This window comes from Tursiops truncatus, chromosome 1 (genome assembly GCF_011762595.2).
Source record: "Tursiops truncatus isolate mTurTru1 chromosome 1, mTurTru1.mat.Y, whole genome shotgun sequence".
Classification (NCBI taxonomy): domain Eukaryota; kingdom Metazoa; phylum Chordata; class Mammalia; order Artiodactyla; family Delphinidae; genus Tursiops; species Tursiops truncatus.
The window spans coordinates 129,618,631-129,636,833 of record NC_047034.1 but is presented as its reverse complement, the minus strand read 5'-3'; the positions used below and the strand labels follow the sequence as shown (position 1 = coordinate 129,636,833).

Genomic DNA, 18,203 nt, shown 5'->3' with positions numbered 1-18,203 from the left:
AGATAGTAAACACTACACATATTTACTTAGTCGAAAATATATTTTGGTGGTTGTTATTATTCTTTAACATCATCTAGAATTCATTGTTTCCTAAAAATAGATATTCCAATATCAAAATTTGGAGAAATTAGAAGGGTCCCTAGCAGACATCATTTGCAATGCATCTTTCTGTGGCAGTGCATGATGGGAGTTTTTCCCTCCATACTCTCAGTTACTTGAGTACTTCCAGTATGTCAGGCACCAGGAGAGCAGTGAGGTGGCAGCATGTTCTGTTGGGTCCTGCACCACATGGAGGGCCCAAGATTTAGAAGCCTTTCCTTGAGGGAATCTGCTTTGTTCCTTGAAGGATGCCTGGTAGACCTACCAGACTCTAAAGAGCCCATATTTCCTCTCATTGTGATCTCTCCTCTCTTTTGGGAGAGAAGAGAGGTGATTAGTTGCAGAGTTTGGAAAAGGTCAGGGAGGTTACAGTCAGCTGGCCTCTGGAGGGAGAACAGAGGATTCGGCCCAGAAGGAGTTTGTGCTTGCACTTTAATTTAAAACAGTTTTAGCTCTTTGGCACGGAGGTGCCACTGGCCCAGTGGTACTGTACAGATCCATTAGGAATAAAATCCAGTGTTTAGAAGCCAGTATGAATAAATGTATCATAGTTTTAAATTTTATAAAACCTCCATGTAAGATAGTTTGGTTTCTTCAGCACTTTGATTAAAAGATCTTCCTTTGAATTCCCCTTCTCCCAAAGGATCGAAACATGATTCTGGGCAAGCATGGGTTCTTTGTGAACCCTTCAGACTCTGTGGCTGTCATTGCTGCCAACATCTTCAGCATTCCATATTTCCAGCAAACCGGGGTCCGCGGCTTTGCACGCAGCATGCCCACCAGTGGTGCCCTGGACCGGTACGTCTCTCCATTCCCTTGGCTCCCGCCAGGCCCTTCACAATGCTGGGAACATCCTTCTTCCCTTTTCAGCTAGGGCGTCTGATGCATAGTATGTGCTATGGAAGTGTTTATTTTATGAAGGAATGGATGAACTTTTTTCTGGATTGGTTGTCTCCCCTCTGTGCTCCCTTAGCACCCTGCATTTCTTCCATCCTGGCACTTACCACACTGTGTCCTGATAGCCTGTTTACTTGACTATCTGCCCTGTTAGACTAGAAACTTCTACAGAGAAAAGAATGTCTTATTCACTGTCCTAAACTCTTCCTGATCATGGTGTGCCTCACATACACACACACACACACACACACACACACATCATTTTTAAAAATGAATGATTGAATGTTAATGAATAAATGAATGGATAGCACTTCGTTGTAGTCAAGACATCATTCTAGAGACTCACTTTCCCTTAGCAGTGTACACAGAGTTTGGATGAAAGAGCAGTTGGATGTAAGATCAGTGTTTCAGCAGAACTTTCAAAAAACATCCCTCATCCAGCCCCCATCAGATGCCCATACACACACAAGCATAGTAAATGTTCATTTGTCCAAAATCTGAGTAAACGTAAAGCTAGAATAGTTAAAAAAAAAGTGCATTCAGTTTTTGAGAAAGGCGGTACCAGTGACAGTAAACAGTTGATATCTCTGACTTGCTTATTTATTGATTGATTGTATTTCATCTCACTTGCAAAGGCTTTAGGTTAGCTTACGGGATCACATCTAAAACATCTGAAAAATATAAGTTATAAATGAGGACCAACCAGGGAGAGTATTAACTAGACCATGTTAGGTGTCCAATAAATGTTTCCTGAATGAATAGATAAAGAACAAGTGAATGAATAAAAGGTTGAGGCCAGGGAGGAAAGCAGAATGTATGTATCTAGGCGCTTACAATCATAATTAATATTAATTGAACATTACCTTATGCTAGACACTAGATATGTTTTAAGTCATTTAATTGTCAGACTGACCCCATGAAGTAAATGCTATATTTAACTCCTCTTTACAGGTGGGAAAACAAAAGAACAAAGAAATTAACTAATTTGCCCAAGGTCACCCAGCTAGTCAATGATGGAGCAGAATTTGAACCCAGAACCTTTGCTCCCAACCACTGAGCTATACAGTAGTTTTCTATTTCGTGTGTGTGTGTGTGTGTGTTATAGAACTAGTGCTGACTTCAGCTAACAAAGTAGTGGCTAATATTCATATAGTAGTTTGTAGTTGACACAGCGCCTTTTTACATTCACCATCTCAATTGATCCTCATAGCAGTCCTTATTTTAAAGAGGAGGAAACCAAAAGAGTAGTTAGCAGTCTTGCCCGGGACCCCACAGCTACATCAGAGCTAGAATTAGAACCTGGTACTTCTGCCTTCACATCCTCCATCCGAAGTCGTGAGCTGGTGTGTGGCCACGCTCTTGTACATTAGACTGATCAGGTCCTGAAATACCTTCTGTGTAATCCAAAACAGTTTAATTCCAAGTTCTGAAAAAATTGATAATCCACATATAGAATCACAATGGAAAATACCTCATTACCCAGAAAAAAGTTCATTGTACTTTCACAGGTTTCAAAATCGTAGATCTAATTTTCCTCAAATATTAGAATTGAAATACGATATTGTGTTGCTAGTGATAAGACAAGCATTTTGGAAAGCAAATCTCACTAAAAGAGTAAATGAATTGTAGGTAACTTTTCCTGTTCAAAGGGCAAGGGTTTAAAAAAACAGTCACTCAAAGGTTTCAAATAGGCTAAGGATAATATAGGGAGAGGTAAAAGATATATTGGGGGGGACAGGGGACCATGCATCAGTGTGGGTGCAGCTGGTGCACACGGGAGACTGCACTGGGCACTGTCCTTGGGGGGTCTTCCAGGGAAATGAAAGGAGCACTGACTGGGCAGCTGGATAGCAGGCATTGGTCATCCTGGCCTTGTGACCTCGGGCTGATCACATAACATTCTGGGTCCTGTTTCCTTCTCAGTAAAATACTGACCTCCCGGACCCAATATTCTATGTCTCTATGACTATAGGTGCATCAAAACATCACTCTTTTATTCACTATGGAATGGTTATAAATATTGTCTGTATCCAAAACATGTGGGTTTAAATGGTCCCCCCAAACAGCCTTGCCCATTTTGCCACTGTTGCTTCTTCTAAAATGTTAAACTCAGTGACCTGAATTAATTCTTTCTTCGTCCCCTTTTCCCCCCTCCGCTGACTCCACATATAATAGCACATTGTGTGCAAGTTTTCTCATATGATTTTTCACCAATCTTAGAATTATGTGTACCTCTGAGGAATACTAAATGGGACCCTTGATACAATAATGGTTGCTGTTTTCCATCCCTCACATGGCTATGCTAGCAGTCCTGCTGTGATGTAACTTTGATTTCATGCCTTTGAAGGGTGGCTAATGCTACAAAGATCACTTTGTATGAAACCCCAACTGGCTGGAAGTTTTTTGGGAATCTGATGGATGCAAGCAGACTGTCCCTTTGTGGGGAGGAGAGCTTCGGGACCGGTAAGTGTGCAGTCCTGAGCCACCGATTTCTTTCCTGTAAATGCTATTTGCAGTGAAAGAAAGCTTAGACTGCTAAAGGCAGCACTGAAATAGCAACGGTAGCTGATGTGTCCTAAATCAAGATACAGCTTATTTATAACAACCCTGATGGAGTGTACACATTTGAAAAGCAATGAGCACGTTCTGCCAGGGAGGGCTAATTTTACTTTCAGAGGATCACATCTACTGAGGCAGGAAGTTTGATCCTTGAGTCTGTGGGGATTAAACAGTGATAAACACATTTTTCTTCCCTCGGTGGTCAAGGAAACCTTTATAAATGTTTTCATTTCTAAGAAGAAATATGGTAGAGTGAGTCAGTTTCTTGTTTTTATTTAAGCGAAGGTTTCACCACAGCATTACATCTTCCTCTTTAATAGGCACACATTTTCCTTAGCAACAGGTTGTGATTTATTAAGGTTAAGTGGAGGGAGACCATTAGGGTGGAACTAAGTTGCTAGGTGATCAAGAAGTTGACGACAAGGATCTATATGTAAATTGTGGTATGATGAAAGAGTAGAACATGGTACGCTTTGGGAGATGTCCCAAGACCCCTAGATCCCACTTTCTATGCTCTCTCTCCTCTTCTATGTCTGTCCAATAACGACCTGAATTCCCACCTCCATGACCTTTCCTGTAACCCATCCTACATCAGTCTCTTTCTTTTCTAAACATTCATTCAGGCGTGTGGCCCTTTCCCTCATGTTGTCTCCAGCAGCCAGGTTACAAGGTACTTCAGTGGCCCTACTTCCTCTCCTCCTATTTCCTCTACCCAATATTTTGAAGTAAAAGGACCCGTCTTCTGGGTCCTTCAGTACTATTCTTCCATCCTTTAGCAAAGAAAAGGTCAAAATCTAGCATTCTATCAGCCTTGCCATTAAGTTGCAAGTCATGCTAGTTAAACAGAATAGAATGCTGATTTCTTTTCCTACCAGTCCTAGGGCAGGGTGGGTAGAATGAGCTGGTAAATTTGAGACACCCATTGACAAAATTCTAAGCAGTTTAATATCCTTGAGGGAGTGGCAATACTTCTTGGTAATGAATTGGCTTGATGGAATCGGAGAGTATTAAGAAAGATGGATGAGTCTGGGGGGTTGAACAATGTCTACAAAAAAGGCTACATGGTTTCCCAAGGTTCTAGGTCTTTGGTAAGAGGTAACAAGTCTACTGCTTAGTCCTTTCCTACCTCATAAATTATGGATGGTGCCATGTTACTCCATGGGATACTAGATGAATACCCAGTGGACCTATGAGGTGGTCTTCTCCCATGAAATCTCCTCAGTGTTATCCAGTGCAGACTTGGTGTCAATAATTCTTCCCTATGGATGAAGCTGTCTTTGAAGGCAGGCACCGTGTCTAAACCTTTGGTTTCCTGACCCCATGTACCTATTTCAGTGCTGAGCCTAGCGAAAAGAGAAAAGTCTAGAACAGGTCTTTCCAGGGTGTTTGGATGTGTGGAAAGATACTAGTTCCATGAAAGAGTTCTGAGTTCAATACAGATTGGGAAACTTGGAATATACCTTTCTGTCTTGGATATTCATGATGATGTTATCATTTGAAGATTCCAAAACATTCTGCTATAAGGAATCCTGTTTGTACAGTTTTACCTAAGCATAGTTAACTGCGATATCTCTTTTTTGTGGTATATCTAGTAACGTATTGCCCCACAGACCCATGTGGGTAGCATTGGTCAAGGTGGGTCAGAGTCTTAGCTGCTCCTCCCTCGCATGACAGGCCTTCAAGATGCCAGAGGGCAGTTCTCAGGTCCTCTCTTCTCTGGCCACCCATCCCTAGTCCTCCAGTCATCCCCCACCTCACGTTGGTTATATACCCAGCATGAGTTTCTTGATGCTTCCCTGTTCACCAATGCCCTTTGAAGAAGATTGTGTCTAGAACTGAGCCCAAATCCTCCACGATTGACCTGACAAGTAAAGAGTAGATGGGATGACTATTTCTAGAAAACTGGACCCTGTAGTTTTCTTGATGTAACTTTCATTTATGTTAGCTTTTAGGACATTTCATAATACTGTTTAGCCCATGTCATGTTGTAGATAATTAAACCCCCTTAAGCTTTTACTTAGGAACATTGGCCAAGGAAAGTCCCCATGTTACGTTTGTGGAACTGATTTCTTTGAATCCAAGTATTAGATTTTAAATTATTTCTTGTTAAAGCTTGTTCTTATTTGTTTACTTATTAACCCACTCATCAAATACTAAGTACCAACCATGGTTTTATCTTCCCTTTGATATCTTTTATATCAAAAGAGAGAATTCATCATAAGAACAATCCACAAACTCATTCTCTCTCTCTCTCTGAAAAAAAGACAATTGTTCTGCAATATTTCTGAGATAAGCATTTAAAACACCAGGCTGCATAGCCATGGGTCTCCACTGCTAAGTGAGTGCAGCTGAACTTATTTAACTGAACTTCTGATCTCCTTATTTATAGAGGAGTTAATTTCCACCTACTATGTCCCTTGTTGGCAGATGCTTCCAGCGGTTCCTTTACAGAGCTTCTCTGTAAAGGAGAAGTGATTCTACAAGCTTTGAAATATTTAAATTCTGTAGCTTAATTGAGTACAGGGTCATTTATGTGTGTATTTTTCTAGGCAAGAGCAGAGGCAATTTCTCAGGAAAGCTTTCCTAACCTCCCAGAGTGGGTCCAATCCCCTTATTATTGGACTTCATGGCACCGCATACTTCTTCCTTGCACGTATTACAGCTGTAACTTTACAATTATTTATGATTACTTGAATAACGTCTGTTGGTTCCACTAGATTGTAAGCTCCATGAGGACAGGAGTCACATCTGTCTTGTTCTCCGTCATATCCGCAGAGCCTCCTATAAATCCCAGAATGGACCAGGTGCTCAGCAAACACTTGTTAAATGAATGGGAGAACACGCTCTTTACTTGGCATCCTCCATTCAGACCAACAGAATCCTGCTGTTGGAAAGGAAAGAACTTTAAACGTTATCCGACATAATTTTCTGTGTGTTGCTGGAGTCATAAATAACCAGTCAGTGCTCTTCTGCTTAAACACCCACCTCCATGGAGAATGCCCACCTCACCTCTGGCTGCAGTCTGGGACTCTTGTGGGGACTCACCATCATTCCCTCTCCATAGTCCAGAGCTGAGGACCCAAGGTCTTTGTGAGACGAGATGACCTTTCATGAAAGAAAAGGAGAAGTTTACTGGCAAAGAGGTGCATAGGAGTCAGACTTCAGAACTGGCTCGCCAAATAAAACAAACCACTAGCATTTGAAAGCACAAGCCATAATATGACTCTTACCAGGTATACGTTAGTCTGTTCCTGGTGGAGAAACAGCGACTGTCTAACATGATTACTGTAGCCACCAAGGCTATGACGCTTCCTCAGACATCAGCATTACAAATGCCAGGGATAAAGGTGTTTTTTCTTTTTTTTTTTTTTTTTTGGTGGTACGCGGGCCTCTCACTGCTGCGGCCTCTCCCGTTGCAGAGCACAGGCTCCTGACGCGCAGGCTCAGAGGCCATGGCTCACGGGCCCAGCCGCTCCGTGGCATGTGGGATCTTCCCGGACCAGGGCACGAACCTGTGTCCCCTGCGTTGGCAGGCGGACCCCCAACCACTGCGCCACCAGGGAAGCCCGATAAAGGTGTTTTTGTTAGGGCACCAGAACTAGACAGGGTGAACCTGCTGTTTTTGGTTGATCTAATGGAGCAGTTACTTGCCCCCCTAACTGTGGATGCTGGTGCACGTGTTCATGCACAAGGGTGGAGGGAAACCTTGAATTCTTGGGAAACTGGGAAGGAAATAGAAAGTGAAGTCACTGAATAGAATAGAATGTCACTGCTTTTTAAACTCTTCCTTGGGAAAAGTGGGGGGTCCTGGGAAAGAGGGATGGGAAACCAGGTTGAGGATTAACTTGGTATCATGTAGAAATATGCCAGTAAATTCTGATCTGGTTGGGTCCAAAGGTTAGCAATATTTTTCCCCCATCCCATCTTGAAAAGGTCCTAGTGATGATATGTTATATAGGAGTGATATCTTGAAGAAGTACAGCATTCATGCTTTGCAGATTTCTTTTAATTTTAATTTCTTATGAAAAGTCCTTCACATTTATACCTCTTTTCATCAACTCATTCCTCAAATGTTTATTGAGCTTTGACTGTAACCCAGATACTGAATTAGGTTCTGGGAACACAGTGTTAAGCATAACCTCCCTGTGGAGGACTCCGTGGAGGCCACATTTGGGGAAGGAAATCGGACCCCGGCCAGGCTCTTACAAGTATAATAGAAAGTGATAGAAACTGAAGTACAGGATGCTCTGTGAACTGTATAGTCAGGGTGCCTAACCTGGTTCTGTGGTGTAGGGGATTAGATGTCCTATCTACTTCTCTGCCTGCCCTGATTTGCATACCTACTGAGTACATTTTCCTGTAGGTAAAGCCCCCGCAGGAAGGTTAGAGCATCCCATCTCTGGAAATTTCCCAGGCAGAACACCCCAGTAGAACTAGGCTGATACCCTAATTATAACTAACTCAGTTAAACTGTTACCTGCATGTCTGTCTCCCTCATCTGTACATCTGTGCTCTTCTGTGAGGGCAGGGAACGTATCTTATTCATCTTAGTATTTTCTCATATACTTGGAACATGGTAGGCACTGATTCAAATTTGTTGAGTATCAAATGGAGTTTGGGTTAAGACACGTTTCTTGCCTGTCAGGCACTTACCAATTTCCTCCAAAGGAAACAGTCATGAAGCAGCGCAGGATGAATTGATAAATGGAAAGTTTGGGGGTTACTGAGGAGGAGCCCCCTTGAAGGCCGGCGTGGTCTGGAAAAGGCTTCCTGAGGAGCTTATCTGCCCTTTCACAGGGAAGTCATTTGTGCAGTGGAAGCCAAAGAGGACAGCACTGTGGACAGAGCAGGTCTGCTGGACCTCCCAGCCAGTCAGCTGAGGTCTGGGCATTCTCTGGGCAAGCCTGTATTGAGAGCTGACTGCACACCAGGCATGAGCTGGGGATACAATTCTTGGCGTAGGTTGGGGTAAGAGCAGACAGGGTGTGATAGAATAGGGGTAAGGACAGAGGGTAACAAGTAAGGCATCCTAGATAAGGAGGAAGTTGAAAGTAGTTGCAGGAGATGTTGGCCAGGCTAATAGGTATATGTGGGGTGGACATTTCCAGGCATGTTTAGGAGACTGAAGGAGAGATAGAGGTGGTCAGAGAAAGAGAGAGAGGCAGAGAGACAGAGGCAGACAGATGGATGCTAGGGTTTTCAGAGAACTCTGTGGAGCTCTTTTTCTGCTGCCGTGGTCCATCCACAGGCCTTGGCCTGGCAGAGGCAGGAGCCCGGGCACTCCTGAGATGCTCGTACTGGTAAATGAAACCTAATCCCCAAACTATTGGCTCTTGGCTCCCTGAACAAAGGTTGGCATTTTTCTTGGCTGAGACCAGAGTGTGCCCTGACTGAGCAGTTTATACATGTCACAAGGTGCTGATTAAGTCAAAGTCAAGTGACAGGTGTTTGGAGATGCTGAAAGGGCAGAATCCCCATAGGCTTAGTTGGTCCCTGACCTGGACTAAGTATGAAAAGACCTGAGGCAAAACTCCTGTCAGCTGGGATCAGTGGTGCTTGCTGATAGCTTTCCCTTTCCTTACACTTCAGTGGGATTGGCTTTTTTTTTTTAATTAAAAAAATGATACCAGTAATTCACATTCATAACTGGAAAAAATTAGATAAGGAAGAAGAGAAAAGCACTGTAATCACACTGCCCAGAAAAAAAGAACATATTGGGTTATATTCCATTTTCTTTCCCATTATGTAGAGTTAAGGGACGTTATTTTTTTATTTTATTTTATTTTTATATTTTTATCAAGCACCATACCTTCTGAAATTTCTATTCTACCTAATTCAGATTTCTCTGATTCTATATTCTTTTTTTTTTTTACATCTTATTGGAGTATAATTGCTTTACAATCGTGTGCCAGTTTCTGCTTCACAACAAAGTGAAAAAGTTATACATATACATATGTTCCCATATCTCTTCCCTCTTGCGTCTCCCTCCCCCCCACCCCACCCCCATCCCACCCCTCTAGGTGGTCACAAAGCACCGAGCTGATCTCCCTGTGCTATGTGGCTGCTTCCCAGTAGCTATCCATTCCACACTTGGTAGTATATATATGTCCATGCCACCCTCCTGCCCTGTCACAGCTTACCCTTCCCCCTCCCCATATCCCCAAGTCCATTCCCCAGCAGGTCCGCGTCTCCATTCCCGTCCTACCCCCAGGTTCTTCATGACTTTTTTTTCTTTTTTTTCTTAAATTCCATATATATGTGTTAGTATATGGTATTTGTCTTTCTCTTTCTGACTTACTTCACTCTGTATGACAGACTCTAGGTCCATCCACCTCATTACAAATAGCTCAATTTCGTTTCTTTTTATGGCTGAGTAATATTCCATTGTATATATGTGCCACATCTTCTTTATCCATTCATCCAATGATGGACACTTAGGTTGTTTCCATCTCTGGGCTATTGTAAATAGAGCTGCAGTGAACATTTTGGTACATGACTCTTTTTGAATTATGGTTTTCTCAGGGTATATGCCCACTAGTGGGATTGCTGGGTCATATGGTAGTTCTATTTGTAGTTTTTTTAAGAAACCTCCATACTGTTCTCCATAATGGCTGTACCAATTCACATTCCCACCAGCAGTGCAAGAGTGTTCCCTTTTCTCCACACCCTCTCCAGCATTTATTGTTTCTAGATTTTTTGATGATGGCCATTCTGACTGGTGTGAGATGATATCTCATTGTAGTTTTGATTTGCATTTCTCTAATGATTAATGATGTTGAGCATTCTTTCATGTGTTTGTTGGCAGTCTGTATATCTTCTTTGGAGAAATGTCTATTTAGGTCTTCTGCCCATTTTTGGATTGGGTTGTTTGTTTTTTTGTTATTGAGCTGCAAGGGATGTTATTTTTGAAAGCTTAATGAGGTAGTAGAAAATGTTAATTTTCCCTAAAAGTTTTTTTATTTTCCCTTATTAATAATGGTATCTTGCATTTATATTATACTTAACAATTTATGAACTATTTCTACTCTCTATCGCAGTAAAGTCTTAAAATTGTGTGAGAAAGGTGGCATCATCCCCATTTTACAGTTGAAGAAACTGAGGCTTGGAAAAGTTAAGTAACTTGTCCAAATTCAAGCAGCTTATAAGTAAGTTTCAGATTCAGGTTTTCTGACTCTTAAGCATAAAACATTTTCCATTGAACAACAACTGCCACAACTGCAAAAACAACAGTAGCTTGAGAAACACATACACACACCATTGCCTTTTTTCACTACTAACTTGTCATCATTCATTAGAACCCTAAAGAAAATGAAACTTACCCAGACTTCCTGAGTATTAGTCAGAGTTACCTAGAGTTTTGATACATCCAAGGTGATTAGTGAAATTAATGAGAATTTTCAAAGAGACTGGGGATTGTGTAAATGGAATAGAATATTTATTTATATTATCCAAGGCAGATGATTTGTTTATAATATTAGGTGTGTGATTTAGTTATCTCCAAGTAACTTGGTCAGAGTTGGGTGAGATTTTTAGATTTTATTGTCATTTCTACATAAAGGAAAAAGCCAGTTCATTACTTAGAACAGGAAAAGCACAAAGGAACACTGCCCCCTATGCTTTCAGTCTAGCCACCTCCCTTCCGCCTCTCTGCACCCCACCCCCAAGAAAAAAGAAAAGAAAAAGGAGGGAAGGACAGGAAAAAAAAACCAAACCTAGGGGTTCACAGATGAATAATTCCAAGCTGTACACTTCTATCATGAATTCTCAGTATACTGGGGAAGCTGCTAGGACCTTACTGCTCAGGGTAAACTATTGCCAAAACATATCATCATTTGCAAAAGCTGTAGGAGCCAGAGAGCTAACTTTCTGTTCCTTGAAATAGCACTAAAGGCAAATAAAAGTCCATAGCTAATAAAATTAGGTTAACATTTCTTCAATTTGTTATATAAAGTGCTAAAAGTATTGCCTGATATTTCTAGTTTGTCAGCATCCAGGTTTTGAGAACTGCTGTTTCTAAAAGTAGTGTCTTACTGAAGAGGGACTCTTTTGGGGGAAAAAGTTGTATATTTTTATGAACCAAAAAGAGAAAGAGAAGATGTTGGAGTAGAATATTAATTGATTAATTCATTTATGAACTCCTTCACAATTAGTTATTTAATATATTCCATGTGCTATGCTAGCCACCAGACTAAGTTACAAAGATATGAGATGCCTCGAAGACATACGTGGATAGTGGGGTAAAAGGCTCATAAATAGATGGCCGAGGCTCAAGGAGTATGGCGCCGCACCACATGTTTTGAGCAGTTGCTATACGAGAAGAACAAGTAGCTCATCACTGTCCAGGGAAGCTGGGAGCTAGTCTCAGATAGGAGAGGATATTTGAGCTGGGTCAAAAAGGATGAAGAGAGGAAGGAAACAAACTAACCTCATGCCTCATCGCCAGCATTGTGCTGGATACTCTCACAGTTGTAAGGAGAATAAGACCCAGTGGGAAGTCAAGAAGGACAGAGAGGTACATAAAAAAGTTCAAGGCATGATAACATGCAAAACATTATTGGAGGGATTGTATCGAGTCCTATTCAGAAATCAGAAAGTAAAGCTCAATATCGTCCGCTCTTTTTAGAATAAGGAAGTTAAAGGCAAAAAAATGAGAGTTCTGTTCCCCATCAGGCTCTTGGGAAAGGGTCTCCATGCATATAAGCACATCCAAAGGAGCCAATTTGTTATTTTTGATAAAGAGTTTAGCAAGGACCTTAGCAGGAGACAGATGTGCCAGAGTTTATTTAACCAAACCCCTTTTGGTTAAAGAAAGATATCCTAGGATTGGAGGAGGATCCAGGAGGATCCACAAGTAGGTCTATTTTTAAGCCTTTCATACTTTTTGCCAAATTGCTCTCTGGAAGGACTGTACCCCTCCCAGCAGCAGCATGTTGGAATCCCATTTCCCTTATGCCTTTTCTGATGCTAGGTGTTCGCATTTTTAAATCTATGGCCATTTGTCAAACAAGCAGCAGTTTCTTATTGTGATTTTAACTTTAATTTGTCTTCTTAAAAATACAGCTTTTTATTATGTAAATTGGGTACCTATATTTATTCTTCGATGAATTGCCTATTTATATCCTTGGCCTGTTTTTCTATCAAGATTTTACTTTTTTCTTATTAATATATAAGAATTTTTTCTATACTGTTTTAAATATCTACTGTATATTGCAAATGTGTATTTTTTTTTTTTAAGTTTACCAATGGCCTTTAAATTTTTTTTTTTTTTTTTTTTTGGTGGTACGCAGGCGTCTCACTGCTGTGGCCTCTCCCGTTGCGGAGCACAGGCTCCGGACGCGCAGGCCCAGCGGCCACGGCTCACGGGCCCAGCCGCTCCGTGGCACGCGGGATCCCCCCGGACCGGAGCACGAGCCCGCGTCCCCTGCATCGGCAGGCGGACCCCCAACCACTGCACCACCAGGGAAGCCCTAGCCTTTTAATTTTATCTATAGTAGTTTCGCTGATAGAAATGCTAATTTTTATGTAGAAAAATACATAGATTTTTTTCTTTATGAATTCTGAATTTTTATGTATTTGCCATCTCTAAGATTTAAAAAATATATATATATCTTCTAATATTTAAAGGTTTTCAGTTTTTATATTTGAATGTATAATTCATCTGGAATTCATTTTGTATGGTGTTTTATAGGGAAAAAAACTGATTTTTTCCCAACTGTTTAGCTAGTTAGACAAATACTACTTAAAAAGTAATCCAGGGGCTTCCCTGGTGGCGCAGTGGTTGAGAGTCTGCCTGCCGATTCAGGGGATACGGGTTCGTGACCCGGTCCGGGAAGATCCCACATGCCACGGAGCGGCTGGGCCCGTGAGCCATGGCCGCTGAGCCTGCGCGTCCGGAGCCTGTGTTCCACAACGGGAGAGGCCACAACACGTACTGCAAAAAAAAAAAAAAAAAAAGTAATCCATTCTTTCCTACAGCCTTAAAGTGACACCTTTATCATTTATTCAAGTCTCATATGTGTTTGGGTCTATTTCTGGGTGCTCTCTTTTGTTCCGTTAAGCTACCAGACTATTTTAGTTATTAAAAATTCACAGTGGTCATGTTCTTTTGTTTTTTCCACTCACATTCATACTTCATAATTGATACATCAAGTTCCACCAAATTATTCTGCTGACATTTTTATTGGCATTTGCCTTAAATTTCTAAAATTACTTTGGGAAGCATCACTTTCTTTTCAATAGTATGTGGCTTTATTCAATACGTGGTTTCTTCCATGTATTCAAGTTCCTCAGTAAAGTTTTATGACTTTTTTGGTTGGGTTATATACTGTTGAGGAGTTTATTCCCAAATATTTTGGAGAAGTCACGTTTCTCACAGCCGCATGCTGTCCCCCGACCAGGTTCTGACCACATCCGTGAGAAAGACGGACTCTGGGCTGTCCTTGCTTGGCTCTCTATCCTAGCTACCCGCAAACAGAGTGTGGAGGACATCCTCAAAGATCACTGGCAAAAGTATGGCCGGAATTTCTTCACCAGGTAAGCCACAGCCTGGCTGGGTACAGAGGTAGCATGGGGAAGTAGATAGAGAGAATTCTCATGTGTACAAATGTTTTACTTCCTGTCTTAAGTGATAATAAAACCTCAGTTCCTTCAGCCTCTATCAACTGAGGATTTTTAATGTAATTCAGTCAGGGTCAAGATGAAGTCAACTTTTATGTTAGTCGTAAAGAACGAGGCTTAAAACTTTTAGTTAACATATTCAAAAGAATGAATGTTTTGTCAGCCTTTTAAATGTACCTATCAGGTGGACATGATAATAACATTGGATTTGGATTCAGAAGAATGGATTAGAATTTTATTTCTGCCCCCTAGTAGATTGGGAAGTCATTTAACCTCTTTCTGTACTCAGTTTTCTCATTTGTAGAAATGGAAATAACAGTCTAGCTATTGACTGGATTAAATGAAATATGAGTCTGAAAGTGTTCTATAAACTCTGGGACACTGAAAGTATGGAAACTTTTTCTGAAATTATGGAAACAATTATACTTAGTCTAAATCAACTTTTCTGACTCATTAAAATAGGTCCCCAAAGGCTGTGTAGTTATCAATACTTCATTCATTGATTCAATATATATTGACTGTGTACCTACTTTCTGCCAAGCACTGGGATTCATCAGTGGACAAAATACTTAGACTAGTTAGTAAGTCTTCTTTACCATACATACTTCTATGGTTTTTTTTTGTTTGTTTGTTTGTTTTTTTGCGGTACGCTGGCCTCTCACTGTTGTGGCTTCTCCCGTTGTGGAGCACAGGCTCCGGACGCACAGGCCCTGTGGCCCTGGCTCACAGGCCCAGCCGCTCCGCGGCATGTGGGATCTTCCCGGACCGGGGCACGAACGCATGTCCCCTGCATCGGCAGGCGGACTCTCAACCACTGTGCCACCAGGGAAGCCCCGTACTTCTATTTTTAAGAAGCATTAACATTTTTTTCCAGTTGTACTTTTCACTAATTTCAATTTGCCTTTCCCACAGTAAGTGTAAAAATCTAATAATTTTTTTCCTGAACCTCACTATTCTAATTATGGAAAATAAATATGAGGAAAAGCATATTAAATAAATTATTTATGTAAGAAATACAAAGGTGTTATTTCTCTGAGCCTCAGTTGCCTTCTCTATAAAATAGGTGAGTTAGACTAGAGAATTTTTAAAATATGTCACAGATTTAATGGTCCATGATCTTTGGATAGTCAGGAAAAGAATTCAGCCTTCAGGAACTTGGCCTCCTTAATCAGAATCCTTTTTTTTGACTTTGGACAAGTATATTGCTATCTTTCTCCCTCAGGTTATTTTTTGTGGAAGGTATAAGTAGTAACTGCCACGTGGTACCACACAGTAGCCCTGGTAACCAATGCAAGAATCTCTACTTTCTAAGAACCAGAAAAATCTGGTAATTTAGAACAGCAGTCATGAACTCTCTAGAGCCTAAAGGATCATGAAGGCAGGACCATATCTGTTTTTGTAATCCATGGTATCACCAAACACTAATTCATAGTGACATTGTGTAAATATGCTTTGAATAGATAAATGAATGAGTTAACAAATGAAAAGTAACCAGAATGGAATAAGGTTAGGAGGGTTTGTTCAGAGAGGGTCACTCTTGAATCAGTTAGGAGTCTCCATCTAAAAACTATCTTAACACATTTTTATTCATTTCAAATAACTGCTCACCAAGTATTACAAATAAAGTCCTCAGAAACTGAATTTATGGTTAGTTAAGACTCCATTATACCCTCCATTTATTTAACAAAAGTGCTTTTTGCATGCATTGTTTCACATCAGCTTCGAAAACAGTTATTGATAAGGCAGCTGAGGTTCTAAGACATGAAGCGGCTTTCCCATAGTTGCACAGTTAGTAACCAATAAAGGCTGGGTTCATAGCTCATTCTGATTCCAAAGCCCAGATTCTTTCCATTATACCCTTCTGTGCCTAGGATTTATAGAACATTTCCCTCAAACACCCAAAGGTCACAGATGTAAAGCACAAACACCTGGTTGTAATTTTTTGCTGTTTATCATTTTAACTGGGGGAAAGAGCTGACTTCAGGATTAAGGGGACTGCTGTCCTTGATTCATAGAATCCTGGAGCCGGAATAGTTGGCCTTAGTTCCCTGGTATTTCTCATGTCTCAGAGGTGTCTGCTTGCGCATATCATATTTGTTCCACTATTGCAAATAAATACAGACTCTGCTATCTTGAGCCTCTAAAAAAGAACGCTCTCAAGAGGGTGTGTGCCACTAGGACAGGAAAAGCCACCTGTAAGAGTCTTTAACCTCATAAGAAAGAAGCCAAGAACAATTCTTGGAGGAAAAGTAACAGTCATAGAATTTCATTTGTGATGGACTTTTTTTTTCTTGGCCCTTTTGCATCCACACCAGGCCTCCTCTGTCAGGGTGAATGCTGTGGACCGGAATCCACTCTCACTGAGAGGAGGGAGGCATTTCAGGTGTAAAGAGTTAGGGCTTAAAAAAAAAAAAAAGAGTTAGGGCTTGGCTCCTTCATTTAGTCAATGAAGAATTGGCCTTGGGCTTCCCTGGTGGCGCAGTGGTTGGGAGTCCACCTGTCGATGCAGGGGACGCGGGTTCGTGCCCCAGTCCAGGAGGATCCTGCATGCCGCGGAGCGGCTGCGCCCGTGGGCCATGGCCGCTGGGGCTGCGCATCTGGAGCCTGTTGCAACGCAACAGGAGGGGCCGCAGTAGTGAGAGGCCCGCGTACCGGAAAAAAAAAAAAAAAGAATTGGCCTTACTTGAGGAAGCTCCTGTGGAGACTGGAACTCTCCTTATCCAAAATCTCAGCAGCCTCAGGCAGGTCCCAGACTGGGAGCCTTCCCGGCATTTATCCCATAGAAGCTCCAGCAGTTTGGAAGAGCAGTGCCTGAGTCACGTGTGCATTTATGCAGATAACGTTGCTTTTGTTTCTACATCCTCAGGATGTGGTGATTAAATGTTAGATAATCTCTCTCAAAAGCCTTTGAAGCTTCTAAGAGCTTTATTCTGTAGAAGAGCCAAGATGGGAGTTTTCTGCTTATTCAGAAGCTCCTAACCCTTTCCTGAAACCCTCCAAACCCTTCTTTTCATCCCTCGTCTGCTCCATCCCCAGAGAATGACACGCTCATATTTTTGCCAGCTTCTTCTGAAGTTAGATGGTTTGGGGGAGGGCCAAACAAAGGCTGTAGAAAGTGGTGATATAAGTTGGTGTGATCTGAAGTCAGCCCGCAGGCCTCAACTTTGTGATTTCTTCCAGGTATGATTACGAGGAGGTGGAAGCCGAGGGCGCAAACAAAATGATGAAGGACTTGGAGGCCCTGATCTCTGATCGCTCCTTCGTGGGGAAACAGTTCCCAGTGGGAGATAAAGTTTACACTGTGGTGAAAATTGATAACTTTGAATACAATGATCCGGTGGATGGAAGTGTTTCAAGAAATCAGGTAGGAACGGACGTATGTGCGATGTGGGAGAGAAGCCTCGGAGCTTCATCTCTGAAATCTCAAGAGAAAAAAGAAAAAGGCTTCTTGGTCATTTGTCCTTTGCTGCCCTGTTTTCTCAAGTGGCTTTCTGCTGAGTCACACATGATTTGCACAGGTACTTGTAGGGAACATGGTTTTTGCCCTGATTCTACGTACACCCCTATGCCCTCATTCTGGGATTCTTAGTGTAGGCTCCAGAAAGACTTTTTACATTCTCCAGGATTCTATGCAAGAGGTCATGTTGTGAGTGTGTGCAGAAAAGAGCCCTAGAATCTTAAAAAGATGGAGAACTGCTGCCTTAGACCTCAACCTGCTTCTTCTCTCTCAAGAGCTTGTAGCAGATGCCGGCGTGGCATGAGAGTAGCCTCTTCATAGACATTTCTGTGATATGTTCTGATTTCTAAAAAAGAAGAAAAAAACAGACAAGCCATTTACAGACTTAGAAACATTCACTGTTATTACCTGTAGCACGTGACTCGCAGCTAACCCTAACACAGCAGCGCGTAGGAGGACATCACAGTTGAGACCCTGGACCGTGTCTGGATATGTACAGAACTGTTAGCGTTTCCCTCACTGGGCACCAGGCGCCCAGGGTGCAGGCTGGGTCAGCCCTTCTCACTAACACCCG

General features: G+C 41.7%; 1 protein-coding gene across 2 annotated transcripts in view; it reads left to right on the top strand.

Annotated features, from left to right (window-relative positions):
• PGM1 (phosphoglucomutase 1) overlaps nt 1–18,203 on the top strand; it is a 57,777-nt gene that overhangs the window by 35,225 nt on the left and 4,349 nt on the right. For both annotated transcript variants that reach the window (XM_073788873.1, XM_073788878.1), the window contains 4 exons: nt 743–897; nt 3,344–3,459; nt 13,953–14,088; nt 17,353–17,536. In XM_073788873.1, the coding sequence (XP_073644974.1) occupies nt 743–897; nt 3,344–3,459; nt 13,953–14,088; nt 17,353–17,536 (591 nt within the window). The remainder of the gene's footprint in view (nt 1–742; nt 898–3,343; nt 3,460–13,952; nt 14,089–17,352; nt 17,537–18,203) is intronic.